Source organism: Acipenser ruthenus, chromosome 25 (genome assembly GCF_902713425.1).
Source record: "Acipenser ruthenus chromosome 25, fAciRut3.2 maternal haplotype, whole genome shotgun sequence".
NCBI classification, from domain to species: domain Eukaryota; kingdom Metazoa; phylum Chordata; class Actinopteri; order Acipenseriformes; family Acipenseridae; genus Acipenser; species Acipenser ruthenus.
The window spans coordinates 25141431-25157227 of record NC_081213.1 but is presented as its reverse complement, the minus strand read 5'-3'; the positions used below and the strand labels follow the sequence as shown (position 1 = coordinate 25157227).

The window sequence follows — 15797 nt, the reverse complement described above, 5'->3', positions numbered from 1 at the left end:
AGCAACACCACATAACAATGAAATAGATATATCTGTTGTGTCTTTTATTTGCTGTGTCTTTTGTTTTTGCTGCATCACTTACCTCCTTTGACAGTATCTGCAAGAGACTTTCATCACAAAGGCCACTTTACCTATTATTATGACTGTCTGAACCAGTTCGTTCTTGGTGAGCATAGTGCTGATGTGATTGTCCTTTATACTTACACAGGTGTGTCACTTAGTGTAGGTAGAAGAAATGTTCTTACAGTTAAACACCTGCTCCTCTGGTTTGCATTGCTAGGTTGTATAACTAAAGTACTATATAGTGTCATAATAATCACAAATATTAGCATGCTGGTCAGTGCATTGAAGTCATATGTATAGGATGCCTTAGACAGGATGCAAGGTTGAGTGAAATAAATATTTCAAAAACTTAGTTAAAAAACTTAGTTCAAAAACTTACTTCCCAAGCCTTGTATCAGTTTTTTGCTGACCCACAGATTACTGCTCATTTAACTACGGGCTACATATTTATTAACATATTTATTGACAGCTGTACAGTGAACAGGAAGGTAGTCAGATCATTGACCATGCAAGGTACTTTTAAATACAAGTTTAACCACAGTGTGAACTGAACAGTAGAAGCACAGATGAGATGGTTCACTATATGGTGCACAGCATTTATATTTCTACACTAAGCAGAGTCATGAGGTTTTATATTCATTTATTCATGATGCCTCAAGAATGGAAGAGGATATGAAGTATTGCCACAAAACAGACAACAATGACCTGAAATGTGCATTTCCTCTGTCGAATATCTGCAAGAACAGTGACGGTTCAGTCTCGCTTTTACTGACAGTGATTTACTGCAACAGAGCTGCTTTCTAGAATACAACAATATTCTATTTTAACAAACCTTTAAACACAATGGAAGGAAAGTGTTTCATTACCAATTACAACAATTTGTTTATGGTGAGAAAATACACAGTTACAATAAGGCCACAACATCACAATGGGAGAATCTAAAGGATCCCCCCATAGCTGAACCACTCCAATACCAAAAATCAATAACAGCATACAAACCTAGGTTTTATCACTAGTCTTTAGCTAGATATGCATTTCTGCGTTTATGATAACCAATTGCATCTTTACAGTATATATTGCTTAATCAACAGTAAGGTTAATAACACAAGAGACAGGTCATTCACTTTAGGGTTCACAGTATAGACCACTGATAGATATACACTACAGTTTCACTGTCGAACAGTCAGCTTCATCTTTTTCTGGCGTTTGGTTAGTCTGAAAACAAGCTGGCAAAGGATTTCCGTAGCTTCCGGATACTCTCTGCTTTTGTTTCATCTTCATTGTTGGAGCGAAAGAAGGAGGAATCCGTGAAGTTGAAAGCGTTGGTCAAAGACTGGGATTTGCTGTAAAATAAAGAACTATGTTCAGCTTGAGAATCACTGACATGCATTGTGAGCGCTTTGCAATGCTAAACACATCATTAAGATCTAGTAGCAGTCTTAAGCTGGGCTAGAATACAAGCAACTTTCATTTCCAGTACTGCTGGGGAATCTTACATTGTGTATGTGACTCCTTTCTAGCAGGGGTCTCCTCATTGATTAGACTTAGCTTTGTCAACATGGGTGTAGGACCACAAGGTGTCAGTATAACACAATGGGCTCAGCTGATCAAGGCTGGCATTCTTTGCCATCTGTCGTACAGTGTTTTCCACAGTAGCAGATAATTGGATAATGCTGTGGCCTCCATGGAAGGCATCTTAGCATAGGCGTTAATGCTGATCATAGGGAATCTGCTTAAGGAAACTGCCTGTGTTTCATGAAATCGTCTGAGTTCAGAAACCTATGAAACAGACGGCACATTGAAGTTGCACCTGAGATGCAATGAAATAGGTGCTGATTCATTTCAAACAACTGCTTCAAAAGGTATCAAACTCCTTGATAGATCAGGGCCAATGTTTACAAAAGGGGCTACTTAGTTCTATTTAAATGTCATTATTTGCGAGATAGCTAACTTGCAGGGTTACAAGAGTAACATATCTATCATGGGATTGTAGTGCTGACGTCAGGGCCAGAAGTAGGGGAATAAAATCAGGAATGGATTCGTTGAAAACAAGTGGACTTTGCCCAGCGTCCAACAGTTCAAGCCTCTTTCCCTACACTATTATTATTATTTATTTAAAACATATATATTATTATCATGCCTTTAATACAAGTTCAATTAAACACTCCTTTTAATAACAGCTGTTAAAGTAATCATGATAAAAATGTCCCATTCAGTGTAATTTCCCTTTCCATCCTCCACCTACAGTATACACACCCACTATAAACACTTTACTTACTTCAGCTGTGGATGTGGCTGAGGTTTCTGCTGAGGGGCAGGCTGAGACGGTGGCTGTCTCAGTTTCTTTTCCGTCTTTACTGCAGGGGGAGCCCCCTGTGCCTGGGGCTGGGGCTGCTCTGTGGTAGGGGCAGGGGGCAGCGGGGGACTGGCTCCCTGTGTAGACAGGCTCTGAGCTTGCTCTGACGGTGGCGCTTGACTTTGAGATTGCAATCCTTGGGGTTGCACTGGGCCCCCTAGGTTCAGTACAAGAAACACTTCATAATGTTACAACGTTTTTAAAACAGCACATAGATTTTAAATCCAGCACCTTTCTTTTCTTTTGTCTTATAAAATGTTTATAAGACATCAGCTTTTAAAAAGCTGTAAGACAAGACGTGTAGATCACATATTCAGGGAAGGAAGCAAGCCGCCATTCAGAATGCCATTTTGCTTCTTAGATATCAGACATGGGGGTGGGGAGGGGGACAACCAATAACGTTTTAAAGAATACAAAGGAAGCCACACAGTTAACAGCAGAGGGGAAATACTGGAACCAGTCCATTGCACTACAGTTTCGTAGGGTGCATGCACCATAAGCAAGGCAAGGAGGAAAATCATGCAGAACAGTTTTTAAGAGAATGCTTGTTTATTTTTCAGGTGTTTATTATTCAGAATGCTTGAGGTTGGGAGTTTTTGCTCAAGGAACCAGCATGGTTTTATAACTGGGTGAAAAATCAGGGCATCAGTTTTACTTTAAGTATCCAGCTTGCTCAGATGGTACCATTTCAATGTTAGATTAGCGTCTAATCTAACCCACAAATAAGTGACACACAAGAATTCTGTTTACCACATTTTATTTCCCTAATAACAAAACAAACAAACAAAAAAAACATGATCAAAATGGTATTAATAGTCATACATAATCTCCAAAAAGGGAACATGTATATTCGTAAAATGGCAACATTTGAATTTTTGATATGTGAATGATGTTACGACAGGGGATCAGCAATGTAATTTACATTTCCTGCTGAACTGATAGTTTAGATAAAAGCCTATATTCCTTAGCGTTAGCCTGTGCTTTAGCATTATAAAAATATTAAGTAAGTGCTATTATTCTGTTTGATAAACCACACGATCGTCTCAGCTGTTCAATAGAGCGATCATTCTCTTACTCCTCGGTAATTTACTTTTAAAGCTAATTGGCTTTTAGAATCTTGAAAAAAATCCAAAAATGTATCAAATCAAACTAAAGAAAAAGCTAAAGAAACTTAAAAAAAAAGCAATAGAAGAAATTATAACAATAGTAAGTTGGCAGTGGTGAGGGGAAAGAATAATTGGACAAAATTGGCGAGGAAATTGGGGGGTAATATAGTAAGTCGCAGATTAATGGTATTAATCCCCAACAGTTAAACATTACTGAAACACAGGCTAGTTTTTATAAATACAGACCACTGCTGCTGTATTTGAACATAATACAACTTATAACTAAACTATCCTCTACTAACATCCAGCTCTTAAATGGGTGGGTCTGAAGCACCAAACGTGACTTGATTCAAACCCAGTAACCCCTGGCTCCTAGTCCTTAGTTTAACCACAAGAGAATTACGACACATTGTTGTTGAGGTCCCCTGAGGGTGGGAGGATGTTAGTTTAATGGGTCTTCTAGAAAGAAAAAAAAATAATAACAAATATCGCAACACAAAACATACAGATCTTGCAAAGAAAGCTTTATTGCCAGGGAAAGGGCAGAGGCTAAAATGTCACGTAAGAAGCAGGGCACCTATTAAATTGAAGTACTGGATTTAAAAAAAGACAAACATGCTTCATGTTTCAAAACTTTTGTATAAATACACAGCAGCATGTAATAGACTCGTGGAAAGTAAAAACCCACAGTAACTGAATGCTGCCTGTAATTCCTTTCCTACAAGAGAACATTTGACAGTCATCAAGTTTTTTAAAATCTGCCTTTTCCTCATGATTGAATCAAGTGGTCGGGAATACTGAAGTTAATGCAATACAGAACATCACGTGATAAAAGCCACATTGCTTGTCTTAAAAGGAAACAACCACAAAAATAAAAAAAATGAAATTGGTTACTTCATTGTTTGTAATAGATGCTGCCTTGTTGTAAAGTCCATGTGTAAGCATTAAATCAGCCAGGCCCGGATTAAATCCAAATTATAATTCCGCCATAACCGCTATAAGAATAGATACGGCTGTGCCATTACCTTTGATTTAATTTAGCATTTAGCATTGGCAATTTCTACAGTATAATGACACAATGAACAAAAAGCTTTGCAGGGTAATGGTACCATTTCTGTGTTTGGTTTAGTTGTTCACGCTATATGATCATTATGGGCAAATTCAATGGGCAACTAACACAACACAAGTGTATCAACCATGCTGATTTCAGATTTGATATTAAGGTGCTACTGAAAAAACGTTTTCTTAAGAAAGCAGATTTATATTGCTGTTGTTTTATATATATATATATATATATATATATATATATATATATATATATATATATATATATATATAACAGCAACATAATCTAAAATAATCATTTTAAACATTATTGTTAATACATAAAACAAATTGAAATAAAAAGAGAATTACATTTTTGTATAGTCAAATCTCCTACAATGTATTGGTGAATGACAGGGGAATATAGACAAAATATATAGGGCTATATGACTCCAATACAAAAAACCCCCAAAAATCCACAATGAGATAATCGTACAATTTGAACCACATTTTAACACACTGTATGTATAAGAAAAAGAAGGTCCAGACCTTAAAATCATCAATACTGAGTGGCAAACGCCTTACACATACAGTATGTGCTTAAAGACTGTATTACTTTGACTGACAAACTGAGACACTAGTACAGTGTTAACGGCCAAGCCAATTGGTCTAGAATATAAGGCAACTGTTCTGAAATTACACTGATAGCATTTCTAAGAGATGTATTTTACTGCACATACATCTGCACAGGATAGAAAAGTGCACCAGATCAAACCCTTCATTTGAAAGCCCATAAAATGTTAACCCTCAGATTGGCTGGTTCAATACAAATTATTAACAGCCATGAAATACACTTTCACAAAGAGCTACAATGACACTGAATTGACAATTGCGTGCTTGCATGCAGATTGTTTTTGGTAGGTACACTGGTTTACTATGCACTCTGATATAAATGACGGATAAACCGTTCATTTTAATAGACATACTGTACAGTAACACCACAAACTCCCCACTGTAAGTAGGTGTATTGTCACACTCACAAAGTCCACTAGATACAGCTTGACTAATTTAACCACTGCATGCAAACAGTTAAAAAAACACTGTTTGACTGTTTAAGATGCATGAGGATATTTACGAGATTGCTGGTAAACAGGGCTTAAAGATGCATTTTAAGGAACGTCCTTGTACCTGCAGTACCAATCCTAACTGAGAGATGTAACGTAATAGCTTTTCATTTGAATCTCTTATGACTTTAAAAAAAATATAGAATACATATCTAAATTTGTTTGTTTGTGTTACACACTGCCCACTGCTTTAATATGGCAGACTTCTTTCTTTCTTGAAATTAACAACATAGGGCTATACACACCAAGCATTAACACCCAATTAAATGCAGAGACTGCACTGCATTTCTCTTTATTTTGGTCCTTGCTATAGTACTTCAGCCAATATACCTCTGTACTTGATCTAATCCTGCTTATACTCTCGTTGTCTTTATATACTCTTTATAAAATAAACAGCTAATTTAATTTTAAAACTTTTTCATACTTCTTTTTTATACTTCTTTGTTTGCTCTGCATGGATCAATATTATTATATATAATTCCATTACCTTGCCATACTTAGTACACTGGAATGTATTGCACTTGCCACATACCAGGGATAATACTTTACAGTAGTTTAAAATCAATATGAGTTTCCAGTAACTGTCATAATCATGGCATTATTTTGCAGTTTTAGCTAACTGACAAAATATCAATGCTGATGTGAGAAGAATGAAACAAAACCTCATGCAGAACACTGCTTTTACACTTTGTTGTATGGATGTTTGCTTGTTTGTTTCGATCAAAGTTTGTTTGGCTAATATCTCCTGAAGGCCTTGCAGGCTTGCTCTGTAAATCTGAATATGGCTTCAATATGGTGGGGACTGAAACAGGCCTAGTTACAGTACTGAACAACAAACTGTTTCCCCAAAACATCCCAACAAAAATATCTGCTGGCTATTAAGAGGGCTATGAACATAATCAATAATTTGTAATCATTTACGCATTGATGTGATTTGCTTTGGAAGGCAAACACCCTTCAAGTTTTTTTTTTTTTTTTTTTTGTTGCTTTTTTTAAATACATGGTTCCATGGTAAATTTAGAGAAAACCACTTTCAATTGGTATTTTACTGTACTTGCATACGTACACATACATTCTTTGCACAGATGAAAGCATACAGAAAATCATGCCCCATACGCTTTGGAAGAAAATATTGCATGGAAAGAATGGCATTTGAAACGCAATGTTGTTTTTATGACGTGGACTACATCCATTTTGTTCATACTATAGTTCAGCTAACATTTATGTTGTTTTATGCATCTCCAACCTCACATCTTTCATATATATGTATATATATATATATATCTATATATATATATATATATAGATAGATAGATAGATAGATAGATAGATAGATAGATTATGAGGCTGGACTATAGGAGACACCTCCCATATAGATCCCATATGTAAAAACAGTCTTAAATAAATTTCTCTTTACCTGTTTCTTTGTCATCCATGCAAAATAAATAAATTAAACATCATTGTAAATAAAATAAATACCACAACTATCACACGCACAGTTAAGCAACGGGTTTTAAGTCTGAAACTGCATTTCACCCCACAACATGAGCACACTTTCGAAGTAAAAAAAAATGAATCCATTTTTTTTTAAAAAATGAATCAATCAAAAAAAAAAACTACTAAACTACTTAATAATAATACACAACAGTACTGGACTCAGTTGAGGCACAATTTGTTTTGTACACCATCGACAACAGCCCTGAAAAGTCACAAGTTTTACATACAAACATCATCGGCAGGCATTACAAGCACAAACATGGACAGGTAAACAATTGGACAGTACATTTTGACACTGCATAGAAAAAAACACAGTCCAGGTCAGCACTGAAACACTGCAACAATTGCACTGAAAACTTATTTCTTTCTTTTATTTTTTGGCTACAAACTCTCACTTCCACTAGGGGCTAGTTAATTTGCCTGGACTTGTTTTGGTCCTACTGCAACGCCATTACAGTCGAGAATGTACTGTAAACAACCTTGAGGTGGGGGTCGCTGGGGTGGGATCTTGCTGTGGTCAGGCTGGCCTTCCTTTAATGCTCCACTCTGAAAGACAAAAATATTTAACGATACACTGGCAGGTCATCCAATTCTACAAAGGTAATTTAACCATTTAAGGATTGATCTGTGCAACAAAAAACTACAGCGACTCTCTATCGCAGCCAAGAAAGGGGTTTACACCAAAACCGAACTCTCATTACTGGTCTTTATGGGCGTTAATACTTATCAAAATAGAAAAGGCAGGGCTGGAGCCACCCTGGTTTGAGCGCAAGCATGTTATATATCAGCATCCCTTTAGCCAAGCTGAATTGACAATGGCTTTATTCTGCTGACAGAGAACTACATTGTGTTTGAGGAAAACCTGACCTGGAATCCTCACTCAGTATATGCAGGTGGCAGATTTGGTGGCAGTCTGAAAACTGTGAGGATTCAACACTTGGTGGTGCACTACACAAAGCAGTTGTTCATTAGTATTAAACAACAGGAGCTGCCGCACCTGGTAATGCACATGTGATTTTTAAAAAATCTAGATTCTCCTTTCACTCTCTTGTATAGCATAGTTGTATAGTATGTTGCTATATTTAAAGATTTGCGTCTAGCACTTCCTACATCTTACTATATGTATTTTTGCAGTTCAAAAAAGTTTTCAGTCCTACCAGGACATACACAGATGGTTGCAAATGGAAGCAGGCTGGATTTGTACCTTATTGCAGCCCATCCCATCTTTCCTCTCCAGCGTATATGTTACCTGGGGTTGCTGGGTGGCAGTGGGTCTCTGTGGTGAAGGGATTGGCGTCCTTGGCACGGCCTGGTTCATTTTGGTGATGACCATGTCAGTAATGAGCTGCTTGTCCTCCGCTTGATGCTCCCCAATCAGTTGCATAGAAGAACCCATTACCTGGAATGTAGCGTAACATGAGAACTGGTTATGAGAATTAACTTTGGGTAATGGAGCTTGAATGTGTTAATGCCATGTCAGATGAGTTTAGTGGTCTCAATTGAGATCCCTATGGACAGTGGTCCCTATCACAAAACCACTACACAATTCAGCTTAAGAATTAGAACAGGGGTGTCCAATCACAGTCCTGGAGGGCACTTCCACTCCAGGTTTAACATGTAAAATTAGATATGTAACTACTTCAGGGCCTGGATGGAGGTTTAATGATGGAGTGGAAGGACCAACCTTGGACACTCCTGAATTAGATGAACACAGCAACTGAATAGCTCCCTCACCTCCCCTTCTTGTGCTGCTCTAGTTCTGTCATTCCAGTAACTTTCTCAGACACCAATATGCATTGCAAAAATGGTAAACCAGCGTATCTTGTATTATAGTTATATTTTTATTCAGATGGTTTTGAAGATCTTTCTGCGATTTCTATTTCTGGAGAAGGTGAAATTAGAATCATCTGCCCAGCCCAACCCAACCAAAATACTTGTTTAATATAGATGGACAAATCTCTATGAATGGAGTACTTGAATGGGTAAGTGTGTTCCTGGAACTGAACAGTTTTAAAAAAAAAGCAAATACAGGAAGATCTTTTGATCTCTTGTATGTGTCATAGCTGTAGCCAGACACCAAAATTGTTCAAAACAAGAGCAGCCAGGCCCTGACTTCAGAATGTATAGTGTAAAAATACAGGAAGCAGGGGAAGAGCCTTGAATTACAAAGATGGTGTCACACACAAGGAAAAAAACAGCATATAATCAAGTCTCATCTTAAAAATACTTCAAAGCTTTGAATGATATTAATATTATTCCCAAACAGGATTACTTGTTTTATTTTGCGAATGCCCCACTTTGGACCTATTTACAACAAAGGTGTGCGTCTATAGAGTATACATATGTAGAAATTGAATAGTTTTGTAGCACGGATTGTAACCACACACCCTTGTGGAACTGCAAAGCTTCTTGGATTCATAAACAAGTCATTTTTTATAGTGGTCACTTGCGAAGGCAGCATTCGGTTTTGTTCTCTGTCTAATCAAACTTGTTCAGACTAGGTCTTTGGAAATCTGCGTCTAGCTCAAGCATATATGAACTATATGAACATAATTTTGATATTTTATTTAATCATGTAATCAAAGAAACTACAAAATGATATTGCAAAAGTCTACTGGAAGTCATAATAGTAGTACAGTGTTTCATGTTAGATTTCAAAATGTCACATTTTTCAATTTTTGTCAGTTTTTCGTTAAGTATATGGAAAACTACAAAGAGGTATGTAATTCAATATGTTAACATAACATTATTCAGCTGGTTTCATTCGACTTTATGAAGCAAAAGTAGTCAATTCTATAGGATGATATAAAACTTTTGGCCACAGCTGTACATACATACTGTACATAACTTAACAAAGTGTTATCCATCTAAAAAGAGTCCTGAATGCTTTTAGTTTAGTTTGAAACGTGTGGTACTGTATAAAAGTCAACTCGTTATATTATCAGAATGATGGAAAACAAAACCACATACTGTTTTACCATTTTGCCTGGTTTAATGATTTTTTGGCACACATTTTATTTATTTCAGTTGGTGGGTTCTGAAAAATAATTGTCATACTTTGTTAAAGAAATCATCAGTGCACACACTGCTGTATATTAGCTCATACCCTTTCTTCCAGCCACAAGTGATATAACACATCAGACTGGGTACATGAACAGCCTTGTTAAAACACATACATAACTCTAACAACAGGACAGTAATGCCCCTTTATTTAGCACCACTCCTGGTGACTTGCATTTAGGTAATTTAGCTAGTCAACTGGATTCCTTTTTCCAGGAACACTCAACTGGGGACTGAGGGCTGCCCTATTGAGTGGATCTTGAATCACACAAACACAGCCACACACAATGTGATATGTGTGTGTGAATTTTGTGACTGTGCTAGACAAAGACAGAATGGTAGCAAGTGCTAAAACACTAGAGTCAGATAATGTGGTTCAAGCGCACTTCTATTAAAATAAACAAAAAATAAAATACTGTTAACCATACAAAAACAAAAGTGGCCTAAAGGGGTTCTAACGGAATAGCTCTATGTAGTAGAACAGGCAAGCACACAGGTAGCCTCTCCCTGGAGTCCAAAGCAGAACTAAATGCAGCACAACGGGCTGAGATTAAATACAGGTGGGCCAGGCTGAATTGCCAATCAATTAAGACATTCAGCCTGACCAGCTGTGTTCACATGTTTGAAGTTCTCCTCCTATCAGGTCAGGCTCAGCCTAATCCTACTCACATGGCTGGCCGGCCTGCCTGATTGAAGGGCAACTGAACCACTGTTAGGAGGGATTTTTTAACCCTTTTCCTGCCACAAAGACACAATATACAGATAACAAAACCAATAATAATAAATGTATACAGATGTTCAATATTCATCCTGTTGTCTTTTTTGGCAATGATCATCAATCTCAATGCAGTGGCACTGGAATGGTTCTATGAAATACAACAGTAAGCCGCTGGTAGAGTGGGCTCACAATGGTGTCATTTTCATTTTTATGATCACATTTTTATTTTTAAATATTTCCCAGTTTTATGATGCATTTAGGTTTCCAATGGGTACCAAAGTACTTTGTACTAATACTGTGGCTTCCTAACAATAGTACCTTAAATGACGCCAGGGTTTAGCAGTCAAGCCACAGTATTTTAATGCACACACACATATTAAATAATTGTGTTGGGATTACCTATTTAGGGAAAAGGCAATGTTGTGATATTAAAGTGTATTACATAACACTTCAATTAAATTTACAACAAGACCGCCCATTTGTCTGCCTGAACCTGTTACAGTTAATCACTGAAGGAGATATTGTTTATTGTGTCTGTTTCCCAAATGAGATTTATAATATGTGTATCAGTAATTTGGTACATCTTTAATAGTTCACTTAATGTGTAAGAATCTAGACATGACCCTACCTGTGACTCCAGTGCTTATGCAATGATATCCCTGTAACTTTATGCATTATTTATTTAACTTGTAAAGGCATACATGTTCACAACGGTGGCTGAATACTGTACCGCTGCCAAAATACCTTTTTACAGACAACATTTATTTTACGGTAATTTCTTTAAAACAATAGCCGCAATTTCAGTTTCTTCACTTAAAAAAGTCTACAATAAAAGTGTTACTTGGTAAACTGAGATATATGAGCAGTGAGATGTTCATTACAATGTATGGCAGAATGACTTTCACCAGGGCACAAGGTTAAGAGGTTACAGTGTTGAAACACATGGCAAGGAACTTTGATTCACGTCTTGTTACACTATAACCTACGCACACAAGCAGAACTCACCAAAACTGAGGACGTGTTCAGGGGTCAATAACGTAAAGTGACTCTGCCTTCTAGGTAATGCATTGCCACAGATGTGCCTGCACTGCCTTTCTCGGGGGCGAAACAATTACTCATCAATCATGTTGACACTTGCTCCTAAGCATAGTCAGTAATTGTTACTTAAAAATCTGTTGAGTTGACAGTTTGTAAAGGTTAAAAGAGTTAAAAAAAAGAGTTAAAAAAGTTACAACATTGCAGCGTCACGTGTGTGAACCAGATGTTTCCTGGCATGTATGTTTTTTTTGTTTTTAAGTACGCGCATTAAGCAATATCTTTTATGTCGAAAACATAAAAAATGAGAACCATGTCTCTGTTTCACAGCCTGAACTCATTTATCCTTATATAATATTTACTGAAGCTCTTTCACTGTATTAACGTCAAAACAGGGAAAACATACATTATAAAAAACAACATCAAGAACTGTGCTGTTCTTTTCATCAAAGAACAGTGGTAACTGTGGTAAATGAACTTATATTGTAGCTGCTACAGTCTATGTCCAGGTTTGAAATGTGCTGCCTGAACACAATCAGCATGCACAGGTGCTGTTCATTGTTTTAAAGCTGGGTTAATTCATGTTTTGCACTTAAAAGCTGCATAAGCTAACATTGCACAGAGTAAGATTTGTACTGGTGTTAAAATTATAGTATTAATTAACTACTTTTTTCTGTTGGGAAGGATATACATACAAGTGCCATATTATAGAAATGTAGTACTGTCCACAAAGATTTGCATTGAAATATTCACAAAGGAAGGGAGATTAACACAATAACATACTGTAATACCCTATTATGTATTTTCCAGACTAATAGTGGATAGTTAAAACTAAAGCAAATTGGCTGTTATTCTTGCTACTCAATGTTAAAGTGAAGAATGCCAGGGCAGAATTATTATTATTTATTTCTTAGCAGACGCCCTTATCCAGGGCGACTTACAGTCGTAAACAAAAATACATTTCAAGAATCACAGTACAAGTATTACTACAATTAAGAGCAAGATAAAATACAAATCACTTCGGTTCAGAGAGAATGCATTACTAGGCTGTGTTAAGGTAATTCACTTTTCTGTGACCCTGCATCTCCTTGCTCTACCTCGGGGCTGTGGTTTTTAATAAAACTTTTACTGATGCATTGGTCTTTGTGAAATCTCTTCTGTTATGAAATGTAGAGACTGAGTAAAATGAGCTTAACAGAGAGACGGTTAGAAAAGAGGAAGATCTTCAAGCTCCTCATGCATGACTGTGAATTCCCAGTGCCAGGATATCCACATCCACTCTTGTGTAACCAATATTTTTCATGAAAACTACGACTTTCAGTATTTCTTAACTGTACAAAAAGAAATGTAATCTGCTTCCTGTTTGACTGCAGTTGTTAATGGAAAAATGTCGTCCATGAAATGAGATATTCATAAGGACGAGTAATGCGTTTGCAGGTGTAAAATAACATAAACATTTACCAAATGGGAGCAGGTTTGATTTGAATAGTGTTTCGACCATGGAACTCAGTGATGAGAATTGTAACTTTACAGGATTTAGTATTTGTTACCTTTAAAATAGATGTGCAGAAAAGCACCACATTAAATATTATAACTGATTTATTCAACAGATTTATTCAACAGATTTATTCAGATTTATTCGACACTTGTGTTTTTTGCATGTGCCAACAGTTTATTTTGTAACTGGTTTTATTTTGTAGCTGCACCTATATTGATTGTTATTCAGACTAATCACTGGAGCCAACCAGCTGTATTTGTGACAAATATTCTATTTAAATATATTCTATTTCATAAATATCGAAATTAATTCTATTGAGCAATGTATACCCTCGAAGCAAAACCTTTGAAAACAATGGGAAATAAATATTTGCATCAGATTTTTATGTGCACTCAGTAGGCTGTTAAAGGGATATCGATGCATTAGTAGTCTTTCAGCGCCTGGGAAATTCAGAACATGTTTTCATTTCAATCTGGATATATCAGGGCTTTAGGCAAGGGCTAATACACCAAGGTTATTCAACACCTTGTTAATATACAAACATATGGCACCAGTCATGTTCTTCCAACGGACACGGAACTGACCGGCAACACTTTGCTAATGCTTCCTCATTCTAATACAGACAGTATTCTTTTATTAAATTCAGGCATCTCCAGACAGGAACTTCACTGTCTAAATCTTTAAATGAAATGTATTTTCGTTGGACAAAACACGCTGTCCTAAAGTCTTGCCATTTTGTTTCCACGATTATTGCCTTATGTTATTACAATGTTTAGTCCAAGATGTTGGGTGTCTAAAGTGTGGAAGTGATCTCCAAGTTTGTACAGTGTATACTGTAATTTTTTGCATATATTTCTCCCACATCTCTGCATGTTATATAGCAGAGGTGGCCAAACCGCGGCTCCTGGGTAGTTCAAGTGCGGCTCTCGCTGAAATGCTGGGTGACGCACTATTTGCAGTTCGAATGAACTGAAGAAAGAATAATAAACAAAAACAAATAGAAAAAGTAAAAAGAAACACGACAAGTTTATTATTTTTGCTGTCTGTATTCATTCGTGTTTATTATTCTTTCTTCTCTCCCGTTCTCTCTCTCCAGTTTCTTTGAGCCCGCATGGTCACTGCAAGGACGTTCTGTCACTTGATGACCTTCGACACCACGCACTGGTGCATACGTATTTCTATCACCTCGAGTGAAAGCCGAATGCGCAGTTCAAAGTTGAAAGTAAGAAAGCAAGTTTACATTAAACAGCTCAAGTTCCGCATCTGCTTTGTGTCATTCTGTCATTGGATTTCAATGAGTTCAATTTTTTTAATTGAGATCTGGTATTATAGTTATTCACTGAGACATCTTACAACATTTGATGTATTATATATATTATACTATGGTGTATTTTGCATGTTATTGATGGGATTCATGGGTGTGTGTTACAGTTTAAAAATTAAGGTAATAAGTCAGAAACTGGGCTCAGATTCCTTAGATGGCATTAGTAGATCAGTCTATGTTCCAATATAAATACTGATGTTTTATTTAAGCTGTGGTTCGGATATTTCTTTATAGATTTCTTTTTCAGCTTTATGAAGTCCTCACGGCTCTGCAGATATGTTAAGTAAACCACCTTTTTGAAAAAAATGCTTTTAATCAGGCCGTAAGAATGGAAATAAAATGAGACACACTTAACGCAAAATAATTTTGCCCATGACCATTTCTTTAGGCCATATAATCTCCTTTAACATATTCATTAAACTTTGATAAGATGGATTATTGAAATAAATGTACTGTGACACGGCTTTCTTCATCGTTACACTAGCAGGCATGATACCTAATGGGGTTTATTTATTTTGTCATTTGTATTACCCCTACTGTCAGATATGAGATGTAGACTTTATCACTTGAGAATCAAGAGAGTTGTGAAGAATTGAGATGCAAGCTGATTTAAATTATCACAAGACAAAACAGTAATATCAAAATAGCATTGGGAAATTCATTTTGATTTGCTGTTGCTGCTCTCGGTCTCTGAACGTCTTTATTGGCTTCAGAAAACACTGTAAAGAATATAAGCTGATTAAAAGCTGATCAAAAAAAGAACCCGTCTTTTCTCAGTTTTATTTGATCATTTAGATTATGTAGTTTTTCGGGCAAAACAGACATTCTCAACATCCAATTGCAATCTCCAGAATGAAAAAGACTTTAAAGAGTTTCTTAAGTGTGATTGTGTCTGCCCATGTTTTGGAAGCCTAATGTTGACTTGTAATTCATCAGAAAAATACTCATGCATTCATTTCACAGTAATTGGGA

The 15797-nt window shown here is 36.4% G+C and overlaps 1 protein-coding gene across 1 annotated transcript in view; it reads right to left on the bottom strand.

Moving 5' to 3' along the window:
- Positions 1-503: 503 nt before the first annotated feature.
- Positions 504-15797, bottom strand: part of LOC117413988 (synapsin-2-like) — a 77927-nt gene continuing 62633 nt past the window's right edge. Inside the window, exons 10-13 of the mRNA XM_034023516.3 lie at positions 8440-8589; positions 7670-7736; positions 2342-2576; positions 504-1406 (exon numbers count right to left, since the gene is read on the bottom strand). Coding sequence (XP_033879407.1) covers positions 1274-1406; positions 2342-2576; positions 7670-7736; positions 8440-8589 — 585 coding nt within the window. The 3' untranslated portion in view covers positions 504-1273. The remainder of the gene's footprint in view (positions 1407-2341; positions 2577-7669; positions 7737-8439; positions 8590-15797) is intronic.